The sequence below is a fragment of the Onychomys torridus genome, chromosome 15 (genome assembly GCF_903995425.1).
Source record: "Onychomys torridus chromosome 15, mOncTor1.1, whole genome shotgun sequence".
Classification (NCBI taxonomy): Eukaryota; Metazoa; Chordata; class Mammalia; order Rodentia; family Cricetidae; genus Onychomys; species Onychomys torridus.
In genome coordinates this window covers 73038427-73058267 of record NC_050457.1, presented here as the reverse complement: position 1 = coordinate 73058267, position 19841 = coordinate 73038427, and the positions used below count along the sequence as shown (strand labels likewise).

At 53.3% G+C, this 19841-nt stretch overlaps 1 protein-coding gene across 2 annotated transcripts in view; it reads left to right on the top strand.

The window, feature by feature from the left end:
* The first annotated feature begins 4397 nt into the window (after window positions 1-4397).
* Window positions 4398-19841, top strand: part of Tent4a (terminal nucleotidyltransferase 4A) — a 36838-nt gene continuing 21394 nt past the window's right edge. For both annotated transcript variants that reach the window (XM_036206888.1, XM_036206887.1), the window contains exon 1: window positions 4398-5286. In XM_036206888.1, the coding sequence (XP_036062781.1) occupies window positions 4562-5286 (725 nt within the window). In that variant the 5' untranslated portion in view covers window positions 4398-4561. The remainder of the gene's footprint in view (window positions 5287-19841) is intronic.

The window sequence follows — 19841 nt, the reverse complement described above, 5'->3', positions numbered from 1 at the left end:
CTCTGCCAAAGGGCATCACCCCTTCCCTTCACATCCAGCCAGTAAGGCAGAGTGTCTCTTCTCACGCAGTCAGACTACATTGTTCTAGGAATAAACCTTTAAAGGGAGCCAGCATCCCCAGTGTCAAGGAGCCAGCCTCCCCAGTCGTCCCACACCTGTCAGCAGGTGTAGGCTCCAGCATTTTGGTCATGACCCTTCCCTAGGCGGCCTCCTGGAATGCATCCACCCCTGGTATTGGTCCAGAAGTTCTTCTTGCCCCCCCCCCCCCCCGTCCCCCACCCATCACGATTCTCTGTGCATTCAGGGCACTTCTCCACTTACTTCACTGAGAATCTCTAGGCTCTCTCTCACCTGGAGGCCGTGCAGGTCATCTGTCTGTCTGAACACACTGCAGGGACCGGAATCTTCCAGTTATAACAAAGTGCCCTCTTGTGGAGACACAATCAGCCCTGTTGACAATTCCTGCCCTGGAGTGAGCTGGGGAGAAGGCCATCTAGGGCCCTGTAATCAGAGGGTTGCATTCTCCAGGCAGAGTTACTCCAAGGATGACCAGAAAACATCAGAACAGAAGATGCGTACATTGGGTTTGGGGTCCCCTCCCCGACCTGGTTCCCCCTTGGCTAGCAGACCTCCTTTTGTCATCTGTCCCTTACTCATGCCCAGTACAAGCCACGACTCTATTGGTTTTGTGTCTCATTTCTTAGCCTCTCTGGCAGTTAAAAATGGCTATAATTATGGTCAGTTCATCAATACAATTTAAGATAAAAAAAATGGAGAAAGGTTTTCTTGGAAAATTATTGCTGTTCTGACAAAAAAGGAGGCACATGCAATAGACACTGCCCTTTACTTCTCCTTCATGTCCCAAGTATGGACATGAGGGCTGGGTTGGGACATCCCTCAGCAAAGGTCTGGACAGCTTGCATAGGTTATGAGAACAATAGCCTGCATTGCGTTGTCCAGTAACACAAAAAGACTATAATCAGACCCACTGGTCTGTATCAAGATCATATCTGTCACTTGGGCTCACAGTGTAGTGAGAAATGATGCCAGGCCCGCTCACAGGTTGTGCACACCTGCTTGCTTCTTGCCCTGCTTAGCCACACTAAGAACGAGTGAGCGGGACAGCTTGCTGCATGAGGAAACAGAGGAGGCCATCAGGCTTTGTGCTCCAGCTGCCTGACAGCCAAATGTCAGCTGTGTGAAAGGTGCCCTCTGGGAAGGCCCAGCTTTGGCTGTCCTGCCAATCGACTACAGCAAGATCAGCCATGTCTGATCTCAGTAGAACCATAGGCTGGCGTTGAGAAGTACTAAACACTAACTACTCTGCCATTGGGTTTGAGGGCAGCCAGCTACCCAGCAGTAGCGGAGTGAAATGCCACTCAGCCAGGGAACTTGGGCCCTTCAAGCCCCAAAGAGAAAGTGCTGGGTTTTTTTCTCTGTGGAAACTGTTGACAAAAAGAATGATCTCCCTGCCCAGAGTTTCAAAGACTGGATTTTACTCTCAGCATCAAGGAATATATGGCTCCTGTGGCTGGAGAGATGGCTCAGCAGTTAGGAGCACTGCTGTTCTTGTGAGAGGGTTTGGTTTGCACCCGCATGGTAGGTAGCTCATTATCATCTGTAGCTCTAGTTCCAGGGGATCTGGCATCCTTCTCTGGCTTCCATGGGCACCAGATACACACATAGTACACATAAAATACATGTAGGCAAACACTTATCTATACACATAAAATAAAAATAAGTAAATCTCAAAAGGAAGAAAGATATGGCTTCTAATTTACATAAAAACATTTGTGATCAAATACACAACAAAACCTTTGTTCTCATTACAAAACTTGTCTGGTGGCTGATTAATCAAAGGAGGGGGATTAGCTAAAGGCAACTATAAAGACAAGAGCATGAGACTATGAGAAAAAAACACAGGAAAACACGGTAATAAAAAACGGCAGCATGGATGGCAGACTCTGGAAGCTGGCAAGGGGACTGTGGTGCTCATGTCCTTGGCTGTTCTGCCAACACTCAGGGAGGACTTAATCCCTGTGCCACACTGTCGTAGAGCTGATGTCCAGCAGAGGACAAGCCGTCATCTCTGTGGGGACCTGTCATTCTGATGGAGTAGAGGGGACACAGATAAATGATGTAGTAGATGGTGCAGTGGGTGGTATCAAAAGGTGTTGAAGCCTTTACCCTGGGGGCCTGAATGGTCTTATAGGGAAACAGATCTCTACAGATGTTCTCAGCCTGATCCAACGTAACAGGTGTCCTAAGAGACAGACACAGGGGAAGTGCCATGGATGATGGAGACAGGTTAGTGCTGTGGCCAAAAGAGCAGGGCCAGGATTGACGGGGGAAAGGAAATACTTGGAGGAAAGCAGGAAGCAGGGGCTGGCTTTCCACGAACAACCTTCTCAGACAACATGGCCTGCTGACATCTTGATGCCAGATGTCCCAGTCTCCAGAACTGGGAAGGCACAAACTTGTTTTCTGGGCGCATGACTGGTAAATTAGGGAAAGAAATGGGGGGAGTTGAGGACACAGTTTGCAATTTAAGCAGAGCCACTTGGAAGTCATGAAAACGTGAAAAGGGGATAGAATCCTCTGTATGTCTGGGGAAGAGCATGCCAAGTAGCTTTAAGAGCCAGTGCAAAAGCTCTGGGACAGGAGGGTACCCCATCCTCTGTGGCTGCTGCAAGTGAGGTTATAGGATAGCCCGGGAGAAAAGGTGTGAAGAGGGTGAGGATGACAAGGTAGAGTCTAGAAGGTTAGCAAAAAAAAGCAAGGTCATCGAAAAAGCAAGACACTGGGATACATGTTCTAATTTCTTAAAAGTAACAACTTAAATATGTATGAATACATGTGTGGACATACAGGCATCTGAATCACTTAAAGAACCACCTGTGGGAAAGAACTAAAGGGGCAAGGATGGGATGTGGGAAACCATCTGGGAGTCACAACTTAAAAACAAACTGAAGGCAGAGGTGATTGGAAGGACCAAGGAGAGGAAAGGTAATAGGTTTGGTTTTGGATGCTCCTGGCAGCAGCAGAGCCAATAGGGCAGAGGGATGGAGAAGGAAGAGGGCAAGGACTTGAAGGATTTCCCCTGAATCATTAAAATTGAGTTCCAAACTAAAGACTCTTTTCTTTCCTGTAGTATTTAACATAACACCCCCCTTCTCTTGGTGACAGGGCTTCTTTGTTTGATCCAGGCTGGCTTGTACTGTTTGCAATTCTCCTGCCTCAGCCTCCCAAGTGGTGGAATTACAGGCATGCACCTCCGTACACAGCTTAATGCACAGACTCTCATCGTAGGCTGTGATCGCCACATAGACAGGCGGTCAGAAAACGCCGGAGACGAAACATTCATTCATTTTCACGCCACTGAGGAAAAGAACTAAGTACGCACTACGGCTCTATCACGTTGGTGCCATATTAGAAGCGCCAAGCACTCATTAGGGTTTGCTCCTCCCTGGTACAGGCCAGGGGCAGAGCCGCTCCCTTTTGCTCAAAAATAGCGGAGCCCAGGTGCAGCGGGCCCCAGCGCAGCCGGAGCAGACAGCCAGCGTCTGCTCACGCTGCCCAGGCTCGCCCCGCACATCACATGCACAGGACACTGGGACTGCTTCCGACTTCACCGGCCGCGTGGCCCCGTGGCGCATCCCAAACCAGGCGGGGCCCCCGGTCACGACTGCGGCGAGCCACGCGGACCTCGGAGGCCAGGCTCTGCCCGGGTCACTTGACTGCACCGAACGCGCGTGCAGACACACGTCCGGAGGGCGGGCGGCGCCGTCGCAGCGGTTTCGTTTTCCCAGCCGGCCGGGGACCGCAGCACGCCAGCCGGCGCGGAAACTTCCACCCGGCCGCCCTGCGGGCCTCTGCGCACGCGCGGCGCGGCCCCCACGGCGCTGGCCCGCACCCCGCCCCCTCCGGCCCCGCCCTGTCTGTCTGGTCTGCAGGCGCCCGCGCCGCCCGTCTCTCCGCCGCCGCCCAGGGCGCGAGGTGCGCAGGCGCGGTAACCAAGGCGGCGCAGCCGAGTGAGGATTTGAAATCCCCGCGCGTGCGCACTGCGCCGCGGCCCGCGAGGGAGGCCGCGCCTCCGCCCCGCCGCCCCCGCGCCGCCCCCCCCTCCCCCCGCCCATCATTGGAGCGGAGGCGGCGCCCCCCCCATCCCTCCCCGCGCCCGGGCGCCGCCGCCGAGGGCGTCTTTCCGCCGCCGCGCCGCAGGAGCGCCGTGACTGACGGACGGACGGCCCGGCGCTCTGGGCCCGCCCCCTCGGCCGGTCGCCGCCCCTCCGATGGCCTCTCCCCGCCGCCCGCACGCAACGCCGCCGCCGCCACGGCCCCCTCGCCCTCCCCGCGCCTCCTGAGCCGCCCGGACCGCAGCTGCGCCGCGCGCCCCACCGATCGCCGCCCGCGCCCACCCGCGCGCACCGGAGCGCGGCTCAGGCCGGTGCCGTCCGTCCGTCCGTGTCCGTCCGTCTGTCCGCGCGCGGCCGGCCCGGGGCGCGGCGGGGGCGGGGCGGGGCGCGGCGGGCGGCGCGGGCCCCGCGGGGGCGGCGCGTGGATGGATCCGCGCGTGGCCTGGATCCAGCCCGAGCAGAAGGGGCCGGCCAATGCCCTGTGGATGCAGATCTGGGAGACCTCGCAGGGCGTGGGCCGCGGCGGCTCCGGCTTCGCGTCCTACTTCTGCCTCAACTCGCCGGCTCTGGACACGGCGGCCGCGCCCGGGGCTGCGGGACGCGCAGCGGCAGCGGCGGCAGCAGCGGCGGCGGCGGCGGGAGGCCCGGGGCCGGCGCCCGCCGCGTCGCCCCCACCGCCTGCGCCCGGTCCCGCCGCTGCGCTGCCCCCGGCTCTGCTGACGGCGCTCGGGCCCGCGGCGGACGGCGCGCGGCGCCTGCACAAGTCCCCGTCGCTGTCGTCGTCGTCTTCGTCGTCGTCGTCGTCCAACGCCGAGTCGGGCACCGAGAGCCCCGGCTGCTCGTCGTCGTCCTCCAGCAGCGCCTCGCTCAGCCGCGCGAGCGGCGGCCGCACCTTCTTCAGCTTCGCCGACGGCGCGGCCCACGCGCACCCGGGCCCACGCGGCCCCACGCCCGCCGGCTCGCCGCCGCAGCAGCACCAGTTCCACCCGGGCCGGCGGAAACGCGAGAACAAGGCCAGCACGTACGGCCTCAACTACCTGCTGTCCGGCAGCCGCGCGGCCACGCTGAGCGGAGGGGGCGGCCCCGGGGCCCAGGCGGCAAGGCCCGGCACGCCGTGGAAGAGCCGCGCGTACAGCCCGGGCATCCAGGGGTGAGTGCGCCCGACCCGCGGGGCTGCCGAGGACGCCGGCACTTTAAAAACTCCGTTAGGACGAGATTGACAGTTCGGGATGGAGGAGGCCTTGGGGGGCAGACTGGAAAGCCATTCTCAGCTTCCTCCCCTCCAGGGCTCGGCAGCCAGGGGAGCTCGCTGGTTCAGACGGGGGAGCTTAGGAGCTTGTTCTTTCCTAGGAGTTGAATCGTGTATTTTAGTGTAGTCAGGTTGAAGGTAATTTTTTTTTCTTCCATTTTTGAGACAGTAGGTTTTTGATAGTGATATAGCTTAGCCATCAGCTGAGATTGAGAAGTGGGGTGTTGTGTGTGTTGAGGTTACCTAGTACGTTTTAATTCTGGGCAGACGTTAGCAGAGCATCACCTGGGGATTCTAAAAAGCTGCTTAATGGCACGCAGAATCCTTTCCTGTGTACTCACAGGAAGGTGTCGTTTTCATTTAAAAAATTTCCACACATCCCAGAGGACCTTTAGGGTTTAATGTCCCCAGTGACAGCAAGGTGGGGTGTTGGTTTGGAATTGCCCCAGGTATGATTGCTCTTGTGTGAAGCTATTCATTCAACCCGGTGGCTTTTCTGAGCATCTAGAACAAAATATTCGTTTATACTTCGTGCATTTCAAGACTGGTGAGCCTGGCTTGCCTCAGTTCCTGCGGATCTAAAAGGCATCGAAACCCCTCTCCCCTCAGGCCTTCTCAGGGAGCTAGATCTGCTGACAACCCAGTTTATGTTGGCCCCAATGTTGCTAGACCCTGAGACTCCTGTGAGGTAACTTCTTAGGGGACTGATACTCTCTAAGCCTAGTGTGTGGTACATTGTAACGGTTGCCCATCATGCAACTTGTTTCACCTGGTTCAGGGTGGGAGTCATGAGCATGCACTACAGACCCTGGAGGAACCTAGTTTCTTCATTTCTCCAGTGCTTGTTTGTAGAACTGTCTGAGGCAGGTGTCAAGAACAGATTGTGTGTGTGGCAGGCCTCCTAAGGGAGGTTTCTAGACTGTTACATAACTGTAATGGAACCAGTATCTCTACTGTTAGTTGGGGCTTGACCCCTGACAGTTCCGCTTGTGCGCTTCTTACTCGTGAGCAGCGTTTTCTGCCCCTCTGATGTAACTGTGGCTCTTGAAGTGGTCTCCACGGTGGTTTGTAAGCTGGGCAGCCTCTGTGTGTTCTTCTGGGCTTCCGTCAGTTTGGGTGCCACTGTGGGCCAGGTGTGTTTCTAGAGTCTGGGGTGGAGTTGGGGTGGGTGACATATAGTCTTATGGATCCCCCAGACCCGGCCCCTCCCTGGAGTGCCCTTTCCTGGTCTACTTGAACACTGCTACCTGGGTGTTCACACTCTGCCTCCTGTCATCCTTTTTCCCCAAGTCCAGTCGTTGATGAGATGCTGTCCCCTGGACCTGAGTGTCTCCTCATACTTCAAGCACATCAGAATCATCTCTGGTGGAGGCTGTAGGAGCAGTCCTAGACTGGTGTCTAATGTCACTGTGGCCTAGCCTGTGTCCTTGATCAGAACTGTCAGTGGGATGAGGTGCTACCAGCTCCCAACTCCAGAAGACTGGCCTCATCTCCCACCCTTCCCCCACCTCCAAGAGAGATGAATGCCTGAATTCAGTGGTGCTTGGGCTCTGTTAACTCAGCTTGCCCTAGACCCTGCCTCAGTTTCCCATTTACTCACCTTAGGGTACTATGGTATAGGTCCTAAGAGGACTCTGAACCAGCTAAGAGCCTTGATCCTCTCTGGACCAGGAGATGCCACCCACATCTCTTTCCCGTGCCTGGTGACTTGTCTCAGGTGGCTTGTGTCATGGTTTTGTTGGGGGAGGGGTGAGGGGGTGAGGGAGGTGAATCCTGGAGGAGGAGCTTGCCAGCCAGCTTGGCCGGCCTGGGAGGGCAGGGTACCCCTGTCTGGTTCCTCCGGTGACTGACCTTTCACAGGGGGTAGGGAGAATTAATCAACCAGGACAGTAGTAGAGTTGGGCCTGTGTGTTAGGAATAAAGGCGGCTCCAGTGATGGTTTCATGTGGCTGGTTGGTCTTATGTGAACTGACCTTGGGATGGCAAGAAAGAGACCTGTCTGAATCTTGTCTCGTCTACCAGCTTGTCTAGAGGGATGTGTGGGCCAGCATCAAGCCTTTGTGACTTAGCAAGAGACAGAACTAAGGTCAAGTGTTGGCTGAAGTGTGGCCCAGTTAACAGTGAGGGGCCACCAAGTGTTCTTTCTAGTCCCACTCTGCAGACCTCAAGGAAGGTGGGGTGGTTTTCCGGTGGGTGAGAGTCTGCAGCTCCTGCTGAACCCAGCTGGGTCTCTGCCTGGTGGACACGTGGCACCTGCAGCACCCATCCTTCTCTGGGAGGAGTCTGCCCTTGGAAGCTGCTTGCCGGCCTGGGTTCATGGACTGCTAGACTGCTTTCTACCTCGGGTACAGTGAAGAATAGGGGGTGAAAGGACAGGCTTAGAGCTTGGAGAGTAAAGACTGTGAACCCCGGTGTGAGTGCTGCCCTGGGTACAGGCCTAAGCTGAATTCTGAGACCTTTGTTTCGGACATGGCATACGTAGTGTCAGACATGCCCGCTCCACAAACTTCTCTCCTAGAGATGGAGGCAGGTGTGGATGGGCTCTCTGGGTTCTCCCTTTTCCTGTTTAACCCGCTTGGCTCTCTGAGTCCTCTGACCCACAGTTTGATTCCTTTGCCGTGGTCAGTCTCAGTGGCTTTAGAAGCTGCCTCAGGTTAAAAGTAAGGGAGAGTCCTTTAGGTGAGGGTGGGAGTGTGGGCTCATGCATTAGCCAGATCCTCACTGGTGTCTTCCAGCAGGAGTGCAGGTGGACATGGGGAGGCCTTTGCATGCAGCTGCAGCACCGGGACCTGAGTTGGCTCTGTGAAGGCTGTGGCCTTCCAGGTGTGCCTGTAGTGGCTGCTCTCCTCGCTGTGGTTAGTCTTTAATGTGCTCTGTGCCCTCGGTGATGGGAATCCCATTGTCTGTCTGAAGCCTCAGGGTCAGCAGTTCCAATGTGGTTGGGATTGGTGGTACTCACAGGGCTCCACGTGTGCTCTTTATGCTGTACTCTTGTGAGGGAGTGAGTTCGAGCTTGATGGAGCGGCCGGGTTCCCTCTCTTCCTGCACGCTTCCTGCCTGCTTTGACAGAATTGGTGGGCCTTTCCTCAGAACATCCCGGAGGCTCCACTGGGAAGGCACAGGTGAGGGCCCAGTGGGGTATGCTGTGGAACATAGGTGTCGTCACCATCATCTCCTTCTCTATCCTCCTGTGAGCATCGGGGGCGTGTGGAAAGTTGTGAGCACTGCCTCTGCAGGTGACGGTGGTACCAGCGTCTTTCTTCACCGAGATCTTCATGGTTGAGGAGGGAGGTGAGAATGGTCACACCACACAGATGCCTGAGACATACTGACCACATTAACCACACTCCTGTGCAGCGAACTCTCCTCCACATGGAAGCGGAAAGGCTAGTGCACATGCTGCTGCTAGGGAGACTGAGGGGAGTCCTGGAGAACCACGTGCCTGTCACTAGTGAACCATGGCTTGCTCAAGTTGGAGAGCTGATTCTGGAGAAGGCTACCCAGGAGGACAAGGCCAGTCTATTTTTTGGACTAGAATATTAAACAGGCTGGCAAAACCCTTTGGAAAAATGAGAGGCCCTAGAGTTGGAGAGGCCCTGGGTTTGGTTTCTTCCTCCAAGGAGAAAAGAAATGGAAGGGGCGGGGTGGGAGAGGTGAGGAAAAAACGGAAGCCTAGGATGACTTTTAAACAGAAATGTGGCCATGCTGTAGAAGTTAGGGGGGTCTTGGTGTCTTGCTGTTGTGATCTTTGGATGAAAAAACAGTACTGTTTTCACTCTAGGAACAACATGCTTGTGGCCGAAAGTATTTTTTAAGTAAACTTTTATATATTTTTCTTATTATATATTTACTTATGTTTTTTTTGCTTTTCGAGACGGGTTCTCTGTGTAGCTTTGTGCCTTTCTTGGATCTCCCTTGGTAGACCAGGCTGGTCTCGAACTCACAGAGATCCGCCTGGCTCTGCCTCCCGAGTGCTGGGATTACAGGCATGAACTACCACCACCCGGCTTACTTAGGATTTTTATGTTTGTGCCTGTGTGAGCTTAAGTGGATCATGTGTGTAAGCATCCAAGTGTCCACATTTGCCAGAAGAGGCCATTGGATTCCCCTGGAACTGTAGTTACAGGCAATTGTGGGCTGCCAGATGTGGGTGTTGGGAACAACCTGGATTCTCTGAATGAGCAGAAAGTGCTCCTAACTGCCAGGCTGTCCATCTAGCTCCTTAAGTAGACATTTAAAAGAAAAAAAATACCTAATTTTAAGGCTTGTGCTTCAAAGTCTTGGCTATTTTTGATCATAAATGTGAGCTTTTGGGTATCATCTTTAAAGAATTCATACAAAAGTGGCCTTTGGGGAGCAGGGTCCCAGTGCACCTTGGACAGTAAGAGGCTGTGCCTTGGTGAGGTGGTATGGATTGGCATCAGATCTTAAGGTTGTGAAGGGAAAGAGTTGTACTTAGAAAGTAATCCAAGATCTCAAGTTCAGAGGCTTCTTGTGATGATGCAGCCAGATTCCAAGCTGCAGGAGTGACCACCCTTCCCAGCAGCCATCCCTAGAGCTTGTCACGGGCCAGTGTTGCTCTGTAAGGCCAGGTCTAAGACCAGCCAGCCTGTTAGCATTGCTTTTCCTTTAAGCTAAGCTGGATGGGACACTAACTCCAGAAGGTTGCCCAGGAGAGTGTGGCCTGCAGCACAGGCAAGCAGGTAATGCTCTGTGTGAACATGCCCATGTGGGGCAGCCATGTCCTCTCCCCAGTTGGTATGTGCGCTGACTCAGACAGCATCATGCTCTTGAGTTTTCTGTGCTATCCTACTTTTCTGTGGTCAGGTAGCAAAGCACTGTGAACTGGGATTTGGAACAATTGCCTCATTAAGCATGTTCTTTGAGTCAGATTAGGAAAGCTTGGGTGGGTTCTCCACTCAACTCTTAGAAAGCAGGAGTCTGAGTATCGTCTGGCTGGTGTCACATCTGTCACCACTCTGAAGCACATTCCTGCCTTTGTGGCACATAGGCTCTCTTCTTTTTTAGGGGCTCCCTGTGTTTTCTTTGGGCCTTTGGTCCATTCCATCTTCAAGCCCTCAGGATGCCTTAACCCTGTTGTCTCCTGCCAGTTAGAGGAGGCCTCTTCCCTCCAAGGGCTCACATGACTGGGTAGACCATCCAGACACCCTATCTTCAGGCCACGTAATGCAGTGTGATTCAAGGATTGTTTCGTAAGACCCACAGGTTCGGCCACTGGGCACTGACTGCCACACATGCGGGCATTGTTCAGTGGGGAGTCGGCACTGCTGTGGAAAGAGGAGGCAGTGGTGTCTTGTCCTTTGCTTGGACATCAGCCCATTGGCAGTGACTTTTGCATATTGCCACTTCTGTCCTTCGGCTTGATTATCACTCCTGGGAGATGACAAGAGCCGTGTGACTTTCTGTGCCTTTTGAAGGTATATCATTCTTTAATCTCTTATTTTAAAAAAGTTTACAGAAGAACCGTTTGATCGCACAGAAACTGACTGAAAAGTCCCAACCATGAGGTGTCCTGCATTGGTCAGATTGTCTTGGTGAGCCACTTAAGCTGCCACTTGATAATTACAGAGTAGCCCATCATTGTTTTGTATAAGATGTGGGTAGCACCTGCTCTACAGGTCAGGTTGATGGGAATGGTGGCTTGCCTAGGCCTCGGCTGCAGAGCATGTGCCGCCTCCTGGAGGAGCAAGAAGACAGCTCACAATTCTTGCCTTGTCCCTTCCTGAGCCCCCTCGGTGTTTAGTTCCTGTACAGTTAACTTCCACTGCCCCAGGCTGCACTCTGGAGTTAGCTTCCACCTTTCTCTGCCTGCCTTTCTCTACTGGCTTGTGACGTTCCTTTGCCTTTCCACAGATGCTGCTTTGCACAACTCTGGGTCTTCCTTGTGTTTGTTTCCTGAGGGACAGCAGTGGGCATAACCTTCCAGTTCTAGTCCTGGGAGTGGCAGAGGTCGGCTAAGGGAGCACAAAGTTGAATTATTCCCATTTCTACCTGACTTTGTTTCCCATATTGGGAAGCATGCACTTGGCTTTGAGAACCTGCTGCTCACATACTTGGTGGTCTGGTTCTAGCTGGTTTTACCTGGGTTGTAATTCCCACACCTCAGCTTCCCCACCTGAGAAGTAGAACCTGTGACATCTACCTCATAGCAGTCAAAAGAAAACTTAGCCAGTTTGTGAGCTGGTCTGCATGTGTGGGAAAGGCTTCTCCTTCTCTCTTTCCTCCCCTCAGGAAATAGAAACCCAAAAGGGCTGCTTATTGCCAACAGGAAAAGCCTTCCTCTTTTCTTTTTTTAAATAGGCAAAACTACAGACCCAAACCTCCAAGTCTTAGAAAGGGGAGGAGGATGTGGGCTCAGCTGAGACCAGGATTGACACTGGGAAGTTCTGGGATAGTCTTCACCCTCTCCTTACCCCCCCCCCCCCTCCAGATCTGCAGTTGTATTTTAACTTCAGACAGCACCTCAGTGAGTCTGTTCTCGGTTGTGAGTGTGTTGTGTAACTGGTGGTTGGTGAGTTATGAGATGCGTGTGTTGTGGTATTGGTCGGTGGGTTATGAGTTCTTAATCTGTGCTCAGAGTGAAGTGAGGCAGGAGGTGACTGATTCTTAGGTCTTTGCTGCTTCCTACACCATGGTGAGTGGATTTGTAGGGAGGACACAGAGTGAGCTGGGGAGCCAGAACAGCCTGAGTGGCAGAGTCCTGTGCAGAGCAGGGCGTCTGTGTCTGTCCTGGGTAAAAGCCACTGGCCCTGTGTACAAGCCAGCACTTAGAGGGTGGCCAATGCAGGTGAAAACTGAGTTGAAATTTAATTTATTGATTTGTTTTTGTGGAGTTGGGAATCAAGGTGCTCAGCTTGAGTATGCCAGGAAGACACTGCTTGTGAGCACCCTCCTGAGCCCTTATTTAATTTTAGTTAAAATTTAAATGGCCTTGTGTTTGGACAGTGCTGACTTCGTGTAGCTTTGCATTCTATTTGAAATAGTTTGATTCAGTAAGTTGCTGAAATAAATTGAAACTCAACAGCAGTAAAAACTGTGTTGCTCAGCAAGTCGCTAGGGATAAAGCTCTAGAAGTCATGTTTCTGACTTTTCAATGCAAATCTTTTAGGAAAGGCTGATATTTTCATGACTCAAGCAGCATAGAGTAGGAGAGTGCAACACAGAGCAGCTTTGGGAGTTGGAGCGTGCAGAAGACGTGGTGGCTGCTGGTGTTTCACACACGGGTTACTGATAACTTTGGAGGTCTCTCCTACTCTGTTTCCCCAGCCACGCGCCGTCTCCCAGCAGCTCTTGTGCACAGGATTCTTGGAGGCTAGTGAGCCCTGCTCCACTTTCCTCCTTGACTTCCTGGTTCACAGCCACAAATAAGCAATATTTATTGTGTTTTACAGACACAAACCCAGTCTAGATTGGCTGCCATGCTCTGGCAGAGAGCACTGCACTCGTACATGCTGGCCAGTGCTGTTAATGAGGGAGCTAGCTACCACCAGGCTGAGGCACTAGGCAAACCCGAAGATAAGTTCGTAAGGGCCTTACTGTCCCCAGGACCCTTTCCTAATGAGAATGGGCAGATCAGCCCTGCCTATGGTCCTCTTGGTGGGTGCTTACCTGGGTAGGGGAGCGGGACAGACAGAGGACGGCCTCTGGGACTGGATCTTACTTCCTAGGCAGTCTTAGAGGTTGAGTTCTCAGCAAGATGGAGAAGTTGTGAGGTGCTGACTTGCAGACTCCCACTGGGAAAGCCGGGTACCCTGCACTCCTCAACAGTTCATTTTAACCAGACAAGAGAAATGTTTGAGAGACCCTTAGATCTTGTCCAAGGGTCTTGTAGGAAGTGGTAGAACTGGGCCCAGACTGGCTCCTTGTCTGGCAAGTCCATGTACTTCACCACTGCCTTCCAGAGGGCGTGGGAGCATTTGAGTTCAGAGCCAGAAGCATGATTGCAGAGACAAGAGGTATGGTGGAGTGTAATGAAGGAGGAGTATTTTGGTCACAGGCATCTTCTCTAAATTTAAGTAGCATTTTAAAAAGTGAGAAACAACCATGATATGGTGTCTAAAAGTGAAAAGAGCACTTGGCATGGTCTGGGAGAGTATAGCTACCAGTTACTCCATGAATCAGTCACCAGGGATAGTGTGTGCACAGGAGCAGGATGCTAGAAGGAAGGCCATAGCGCTCACATGACACTGAACTACAGAGTGGGCTTGAACACCATGTAGGGCTTGCAGGGAGCAGCTTGTGGAATGAGGAGAGCTGGAGGGAGCTCACTGTGCAGAGTGAGCCTTCCTTAGCTTTCCCTTGGTTCCCACCTGGCAGTGGCCTGCTGTACTGGCCAGTTGGAATTGTTACTGGCCCTGATGACTCACACCTGGCCAGGCCTGCTGTCTGTCCCTTTATCCAGTGTTCGCTGCTGCCCTTTAGGATGCTCCCAGGAGGTATGGCACTAAGCAAAGCAATCCACCCAGAGTACCACAGCTGGTAGGGGCAGGCTGTCAGTGGAGTCCAGGCCCTGTAATTCCTGGCTCGCTTGTTAACTAGGAGCACTGCAAAGGGGCTTGCCAGAGAGGTGAGGTTGATGGGAGCAATACCTGGGACCCCTGGACTCTGGCTCATCTGGAGAGAGGCCAGATTCTGCCATGACTCCTTCCCTGGCTTCTGAGGACTGGCTTTGAATTCCTCCAGGAACATGAGTGTAGCTTCTCACAAATCTAGTTGGCAGGACCTGGAGCTGTGTTCTGCTAGCTAGAGAGTGGCCTCCTCCTTGCTACCTAGTTTACAGGTGACCTTTCAGAGTATTATGCCCATTCATTTATTCGTGGTTTTTTTTTTTTTTTTTTTTTTTTTAGGACAGGGTAGCAGCCACTGCTGACCTCAAATTTGGGGCCATTCTCCTGCCTTGGCCTCCTGGCTGCTGGGATTACAAATCTGAGCAACCGTATTTGGCACCAGTTTTAAAATAATGATGTATTTTTGAAGCCGCTTCATTTCCTTAAAAGTGGGAGCCTTGAAGTACCTCAGTCCCATCACCCAGAAATGGCTGGGATCATTCGGTGACCACATCTATAGATGGCATTCTCTGAGGTCCTATAGGCGCCACTTGGAGCCACCACCAACAAACTCGCTAGAACCATCTTCATTGAAACTTCAGTGAATTATTTATTTTGCTTCAGTAAGTGCAGTTTCAGATAGAAACACAGGGTTCTAAGAGGTGCTGCCGAAGCTAAGATTGTAAGCTGATGAGGACCGAAGTCTAGAGACCATGTTAACCAGGCACTGATTGCTCTCAGTGTGCAGGTCCTCCTCCTGATGGCACACAGGCATTGCTGTCAGTGTGTAGGTCCTCCTCCTGATGGTACACAGGCATTGCTCTCAGTGTGTAGGTCCTCCTGATGGTACACAGGCATTGCTGTCAGTGTGTAGGTCCTCCTCCTGATGGCACACAGGCATTGCTGTCAGTGTGTAGGTCCTCCTCCTGATGGCACACAGGCATTGCTGTCAGTGTGTAGGTCCTCCTCCTGATGGTACACAGGCATTGCTCTCAGTGTGTAGGTCCTCCTCCTGATGGTACACAGGCATTGCTGTCAGTGTGTAGGTCCTCCTCCTGATGGCACACAGGCATTGCTGTCAGTGTGTAGGTCCTCCTCCTGATGATACACAGGCATTGCTGTCAGTGTGTAGGTCCTCCCCCTGATGGTACACAGGCATTGCTGTCAGTGTGTAGGTCCTCCTGATGGTACACAGGCATTGCTGTCAGTGTGTAGGTCCTCCTCCTGATGGTACACAGGCATTGCTGTCAGTGTGTAGGTCCTCCTCCTGATGGTACACAGGCATTGCTGTCAGTGTGTAGGTCCTCCTCCTGATGGTACACAGGCATTGCTGTCAGTGTGTAGGTCCTCCTCCTGATGGCACACAGGCATTGCTGTCAGTGTGTAGGTCCTCCTCCTGATGGCACACAGGCATTGCTGTCAGTGTGTAGGTCCTCCTGATGGCACACAGGCATTGCTGTCAGTGTGTAGGTCCTCCTCCTGATGGTACACAGGCATTGCTGTCAGTGTGTAGGTCCTCCTCCTGATGGTACACAGGCATTGCTGTCAGTGTGTAGGTCCTCCTCCTGATGGTACACAGGCATTGCTGTCAGTGTGTAGGTCCTCCTCCTGATGGTACACAGGCATTGCTGTCAGTGTGTAGGTCCTCCTCCTGATGGCACACAGGCATTGCTGTCAGTGTGTAGGTCCTCCTCCTGATGGTACACAGGCATTGCTGTCAGTGTGTAGGTCCTCCTCCTGATGGCACACAGGCATTGCTGTCAGTGTGTAGGTCCCGCCTCCTGATGGCACACAGGCATTGCTCTCAGTGTGTAGGTCCTCCTGATGGCACACAGGCATTGCTGTCAGTGTGTAGGTCCTCCTCCTGATGGCACACAGGCATTGCTCTCAGTGTGTAGGTCCCGCCTCCTGATGGTACACAGGCATTGCTGTCAGTGTGTAGGTCCTCCTCCTGATGGCACACAGGCATTGCTCTCAGTGTGTAGGTCCTCCTCCTGATGGTACACAGGCATTGCTGTCAGTGTGTAGGTCCTCCTGATGGCACACAGGCATTGCTGTCAGTGTGTAGGTCTTCCTCCTGATGGTACACAGGCATTGCTGTCAGTGTGTAGGTCCTCCTCCTGATGGCACACAGGCATTGCTGTCAGTGTGTAGGTCCTCCTGATGGCACACAGGCATTGCTGTCAGTGTGTAGGTCCTCCTCCTGATGGTACACAGGCATTGCTGTCAGTGTGTAGGTCCTCCTCCTGATGGTACACAGGCATTGCTCTCAGTGTGTAGGTCCTCCTCCTGATGGTACACAGGCATTGCTGTCAGTGTGTAGGTCCTCCTCCTGATGGCACACAGGCATTGCTGTCAGTGTGTAGGTCCTCCCCCTGATGGCACACAGGCATTGCTGTACAGTGTGTAGGTCCTCCTCCACAGCATTGCTTCATGTGTAGGTCCCTCGAACAGGCATTGCTGTCAGTGTGTAGGTCCTCCTCCTGATGGTACACAGCATTGCTGTGTGTGTAGGTTCCTGTCACCAACAGGTGCTGTCAGTGTGTGCCTCCCCTGATGGTACACAGGCATTGCTGTCAGTGTGTAGGTCCTCCTCCTGATGGTACACAGGCATTGCTGTCAGTGTGTAGGTCCTCCTCCTGATGGTACACAGGCATTGCTGTCAGTGTGTAGGTCCTCCTCCTGATGGTACACAGGCATGGCAGTGTGAGGTCTCCTGATGGTACACAGCATTGTGTCAGTGTGTAGGTCCTCCTCCTGATGGTACACAGGCATTGCTGTCAGTGTCGTACGTCCTCCTCTGATGGTACACGGCCATTGCTGTCAGTGGTTACGGTCCTCCTCTTCTGATGGATTACACAGGCATTTGCTGTCAGTGTGTTAGGTCCTCCTCCTGATGGTACACAGGCATTGCTGTCAGTGTGTAGGTCCTCCTCCTGATGGCACACAGGCATTGCTGTCAGTGTGTAGGTCCTCCTCTTGATGGCACACAGGCATTGCTGTCAGTGTGTAGGTCTTCCTCCTGATGGTACACAGGCATTGCTGTCAGTGTGTAGGTCCTCCTCCTGATGGTACACAGGCATTGCTGTCAGTGTGTAGGTCCTCCTCTTGATGGCACACAGGCATTGCTGTCAGTGTGTAGGTCCTCCTCCTGATGGTACACAGGCATTGCTGTCAGTGTGTAGGTCCTCCTCCTGATGGCACACAGGCATTGCTGTCAGTGTGTAGGTCCTCCTCCTGATGGCACACAGGCATTGCTCTGAGTTTGCTGAGTTCACTGTCATTTGTTGAACCCTTCCTGAGCCAGCATGCTAGGCCCTGTTCTCAGGACTACCTGTGTGATTCTGGGCAGGTTCCAAGCTGCTGTCCTGTGTCCTCTCATTAGCTCAGCATGGTCAGCCCTGATTCCCCTAGGCATGGTGTCTTCTGGCTAGGTTCTGGGTTATCCTGCTCTGACCCTGTGTCTGTAATTCTTGCCTGCAATGTGGCATGGTGGTTCTTCATACTGCACAGCAGCTTCTGCTCGTACCTTTTCTGTGAAGGGACTAGATGGCACGTTTTTTTGAAGAGAGGGTAAGGGCTGCGCTGTCTGAAGGGTCGCTTGGCTGGCTTTCCATCTCAGAACAGTGCCACCACCACCTGTCCTCCCAGGCAGGACCTTGTCTTCTCTGGTTTGAAGATAGTTACTAATTGCCCACCTGTCCAGAACACCTCTTGATCCAAGCAGGCATCTGTGAGGCAGATTTTTCTGGACTCAAATGCTGTGCGCTGCAGGCTGAAGTTGGCCTGCAGAGTAGGGAGAGGCTCTGTCATGTTGCTGGCTTTGCCTTCTTGTTTTGGCAGTGTTTGATACCTGTTCATCTTTGGATGCCTTGTTCTGACCCCTGACTTTTCCATACATTAGGGACATGTTCTCTCTGGTTTTTCCGTGGAGCTGGCAATGAGATGGCTTTCTCTTCATCTTTTAGTTTTCCCCTTCTGGGTTTACTGTTCTTCTGATGCCATCCCTCTTTCCCTGCCTGGGCACAGCACACTTTCCCTCACTGCTTGTCGTAATCCTGACTTGTGTGAATGTGTTCCTATGGGAGCAGCCCCCAGCCCCAGTCCATCTGCAGTTCTGAAAGTCTGCCTGTGCCATGAGGATCACCATTCTGTGGCCTGCTGGTGCCAGATACTGGGCAACTGAGGTGCAGCCTGAGCCGGGAGCCGTCTTGTTGGGACCTGGGCTCCGCTTTGAGTTGTCTCAGCTTTCCCGGGCTCCGTGAGTTGTTTAAGCTTTCCCGGGCTCCGTGCTCTTGGCTTACCCTGGACTTCCTAGAAGGCCTGGAGGCCCCTTGTATGCAGTCAGCCCCTGGGGACAGAGAGATGCTCCTGGGCTCCAGTACTCAGTCTGCAGGGTAGGGATGCTCCTCCCCAGGGTGTCCTTGCCTGGGGCTGCTGTTCCTGTCTGGCTGCTGCTTCCCCTTCCAGCCCCAACTTCAGCACCAGCCCCTTGGAAGGTGGTCCCTGGCAACTCCTTCTGAGCCATGCAGCACCAGTTTGTGTTTCTTCATAGCTCTGGTTGTTTATTCATTTCCCCTCCACGAGGAAGCCCCTTCCAGTAGAGCAGAGTGAGAGCGAGGGCCTCCTTTTGTCCTGTCTTGCTCACTGGTCTCCAGTACCTGCTGCGCAGTAGGGCCTCAGTAAATGACTGGAGCATGTAGGTCACTTCTGCTTTCTGTACTAAGTACTGGCAGAAACCTCTGGGCCTCTTGGGTTATTTTCTTTTCCTCTCTTAATTCCTGCTCTTGCTTTCTACACGTTTGGTAATTTCCATTCTGACCGAGCCCCCTTTTCTTATAAGGTTCTTTTTGTCATCTTGTGTCTCACGGCTAGGGGTATTATGACTGCAGTGGGGCTGTGTGCATGGTGGACGGCAGTGATGGATGCAAGACTCCTCAGTGACAAGTGTCACACAGGAGAGGCCTGAGCAGCTCTCCTGTACAGCCCGAGTCTGCAGGCAGCTGTAGAGCTAGCTAGTCTGCACAGTTTCTGGTCTTGTGCCTCTAAGGAGGCTGAGCAGCTGGGCTGTTGGGGTGGGGTCTGATCTGGTGCTTACTCCTACCCAGCTCCCTGTTCAGTGCATGGAACTGTGGGATAGGTTTTTAGGGACTCTGGCTTTGCAAGTGGGGTGAGGACCACCTGGAGTGACTCCCTATAGTAGTGACCTGAGAGGAACCCAGTCCAAAGGACCTGCAGAATGAATGTGTCTGCCAAGCCAGAGAGAACCACACCAGGTTAGCTTTAAGGTAGAGGCTATGAGAAGTGGGGTGCTGCTGGAGATGCAGGCCTAAGGGGCCTTCTGCTTGACTTCGGTGTGCCGCTGGCAAGAGTGGTAAAGTTAGGGTGTGTTAATGTTTGGGGATCAGGTTATAAAAGCAAGAACTTACTGAAGACAATTTAAAAGGCTTACAGAAAGAAACTGCCCTGGTTCCCCACTGCTGACCCAAGTGTGTGTGCTTCTATTTTATGGGGGCCTTACTCTTGTAACAAATGTGTCATTCATACTTGCTTGTTACAGTCTAGTGCCAGGTAAGTTTCTTACCCTCATAGTTGTAATGTCATTTGTTTCCTAAACCACTGGGAATCACACACTGCATCCCTTTGTGTGGAAGGCTTGCCTGTAGGTGGTATTTCTAAGCAAGGTGGATGCCTGTTTCTTTGTTGGCTCCAGTAGCCCGTGGCATGCAGTGAACTGAGGGTGTCCCTCCAGTCTTGTGCACAGCGGCCCCGTCATCATTCTGAGCTCCAGTCCTGCTGCTGCATTTCCGTGTGCTCAGTGGCTGAGTGCTGGAGCTGGTTTCGTCTGGTCCGGGGCTCACCCGCTTCCCTCTGTAGAACAGGGGCCGT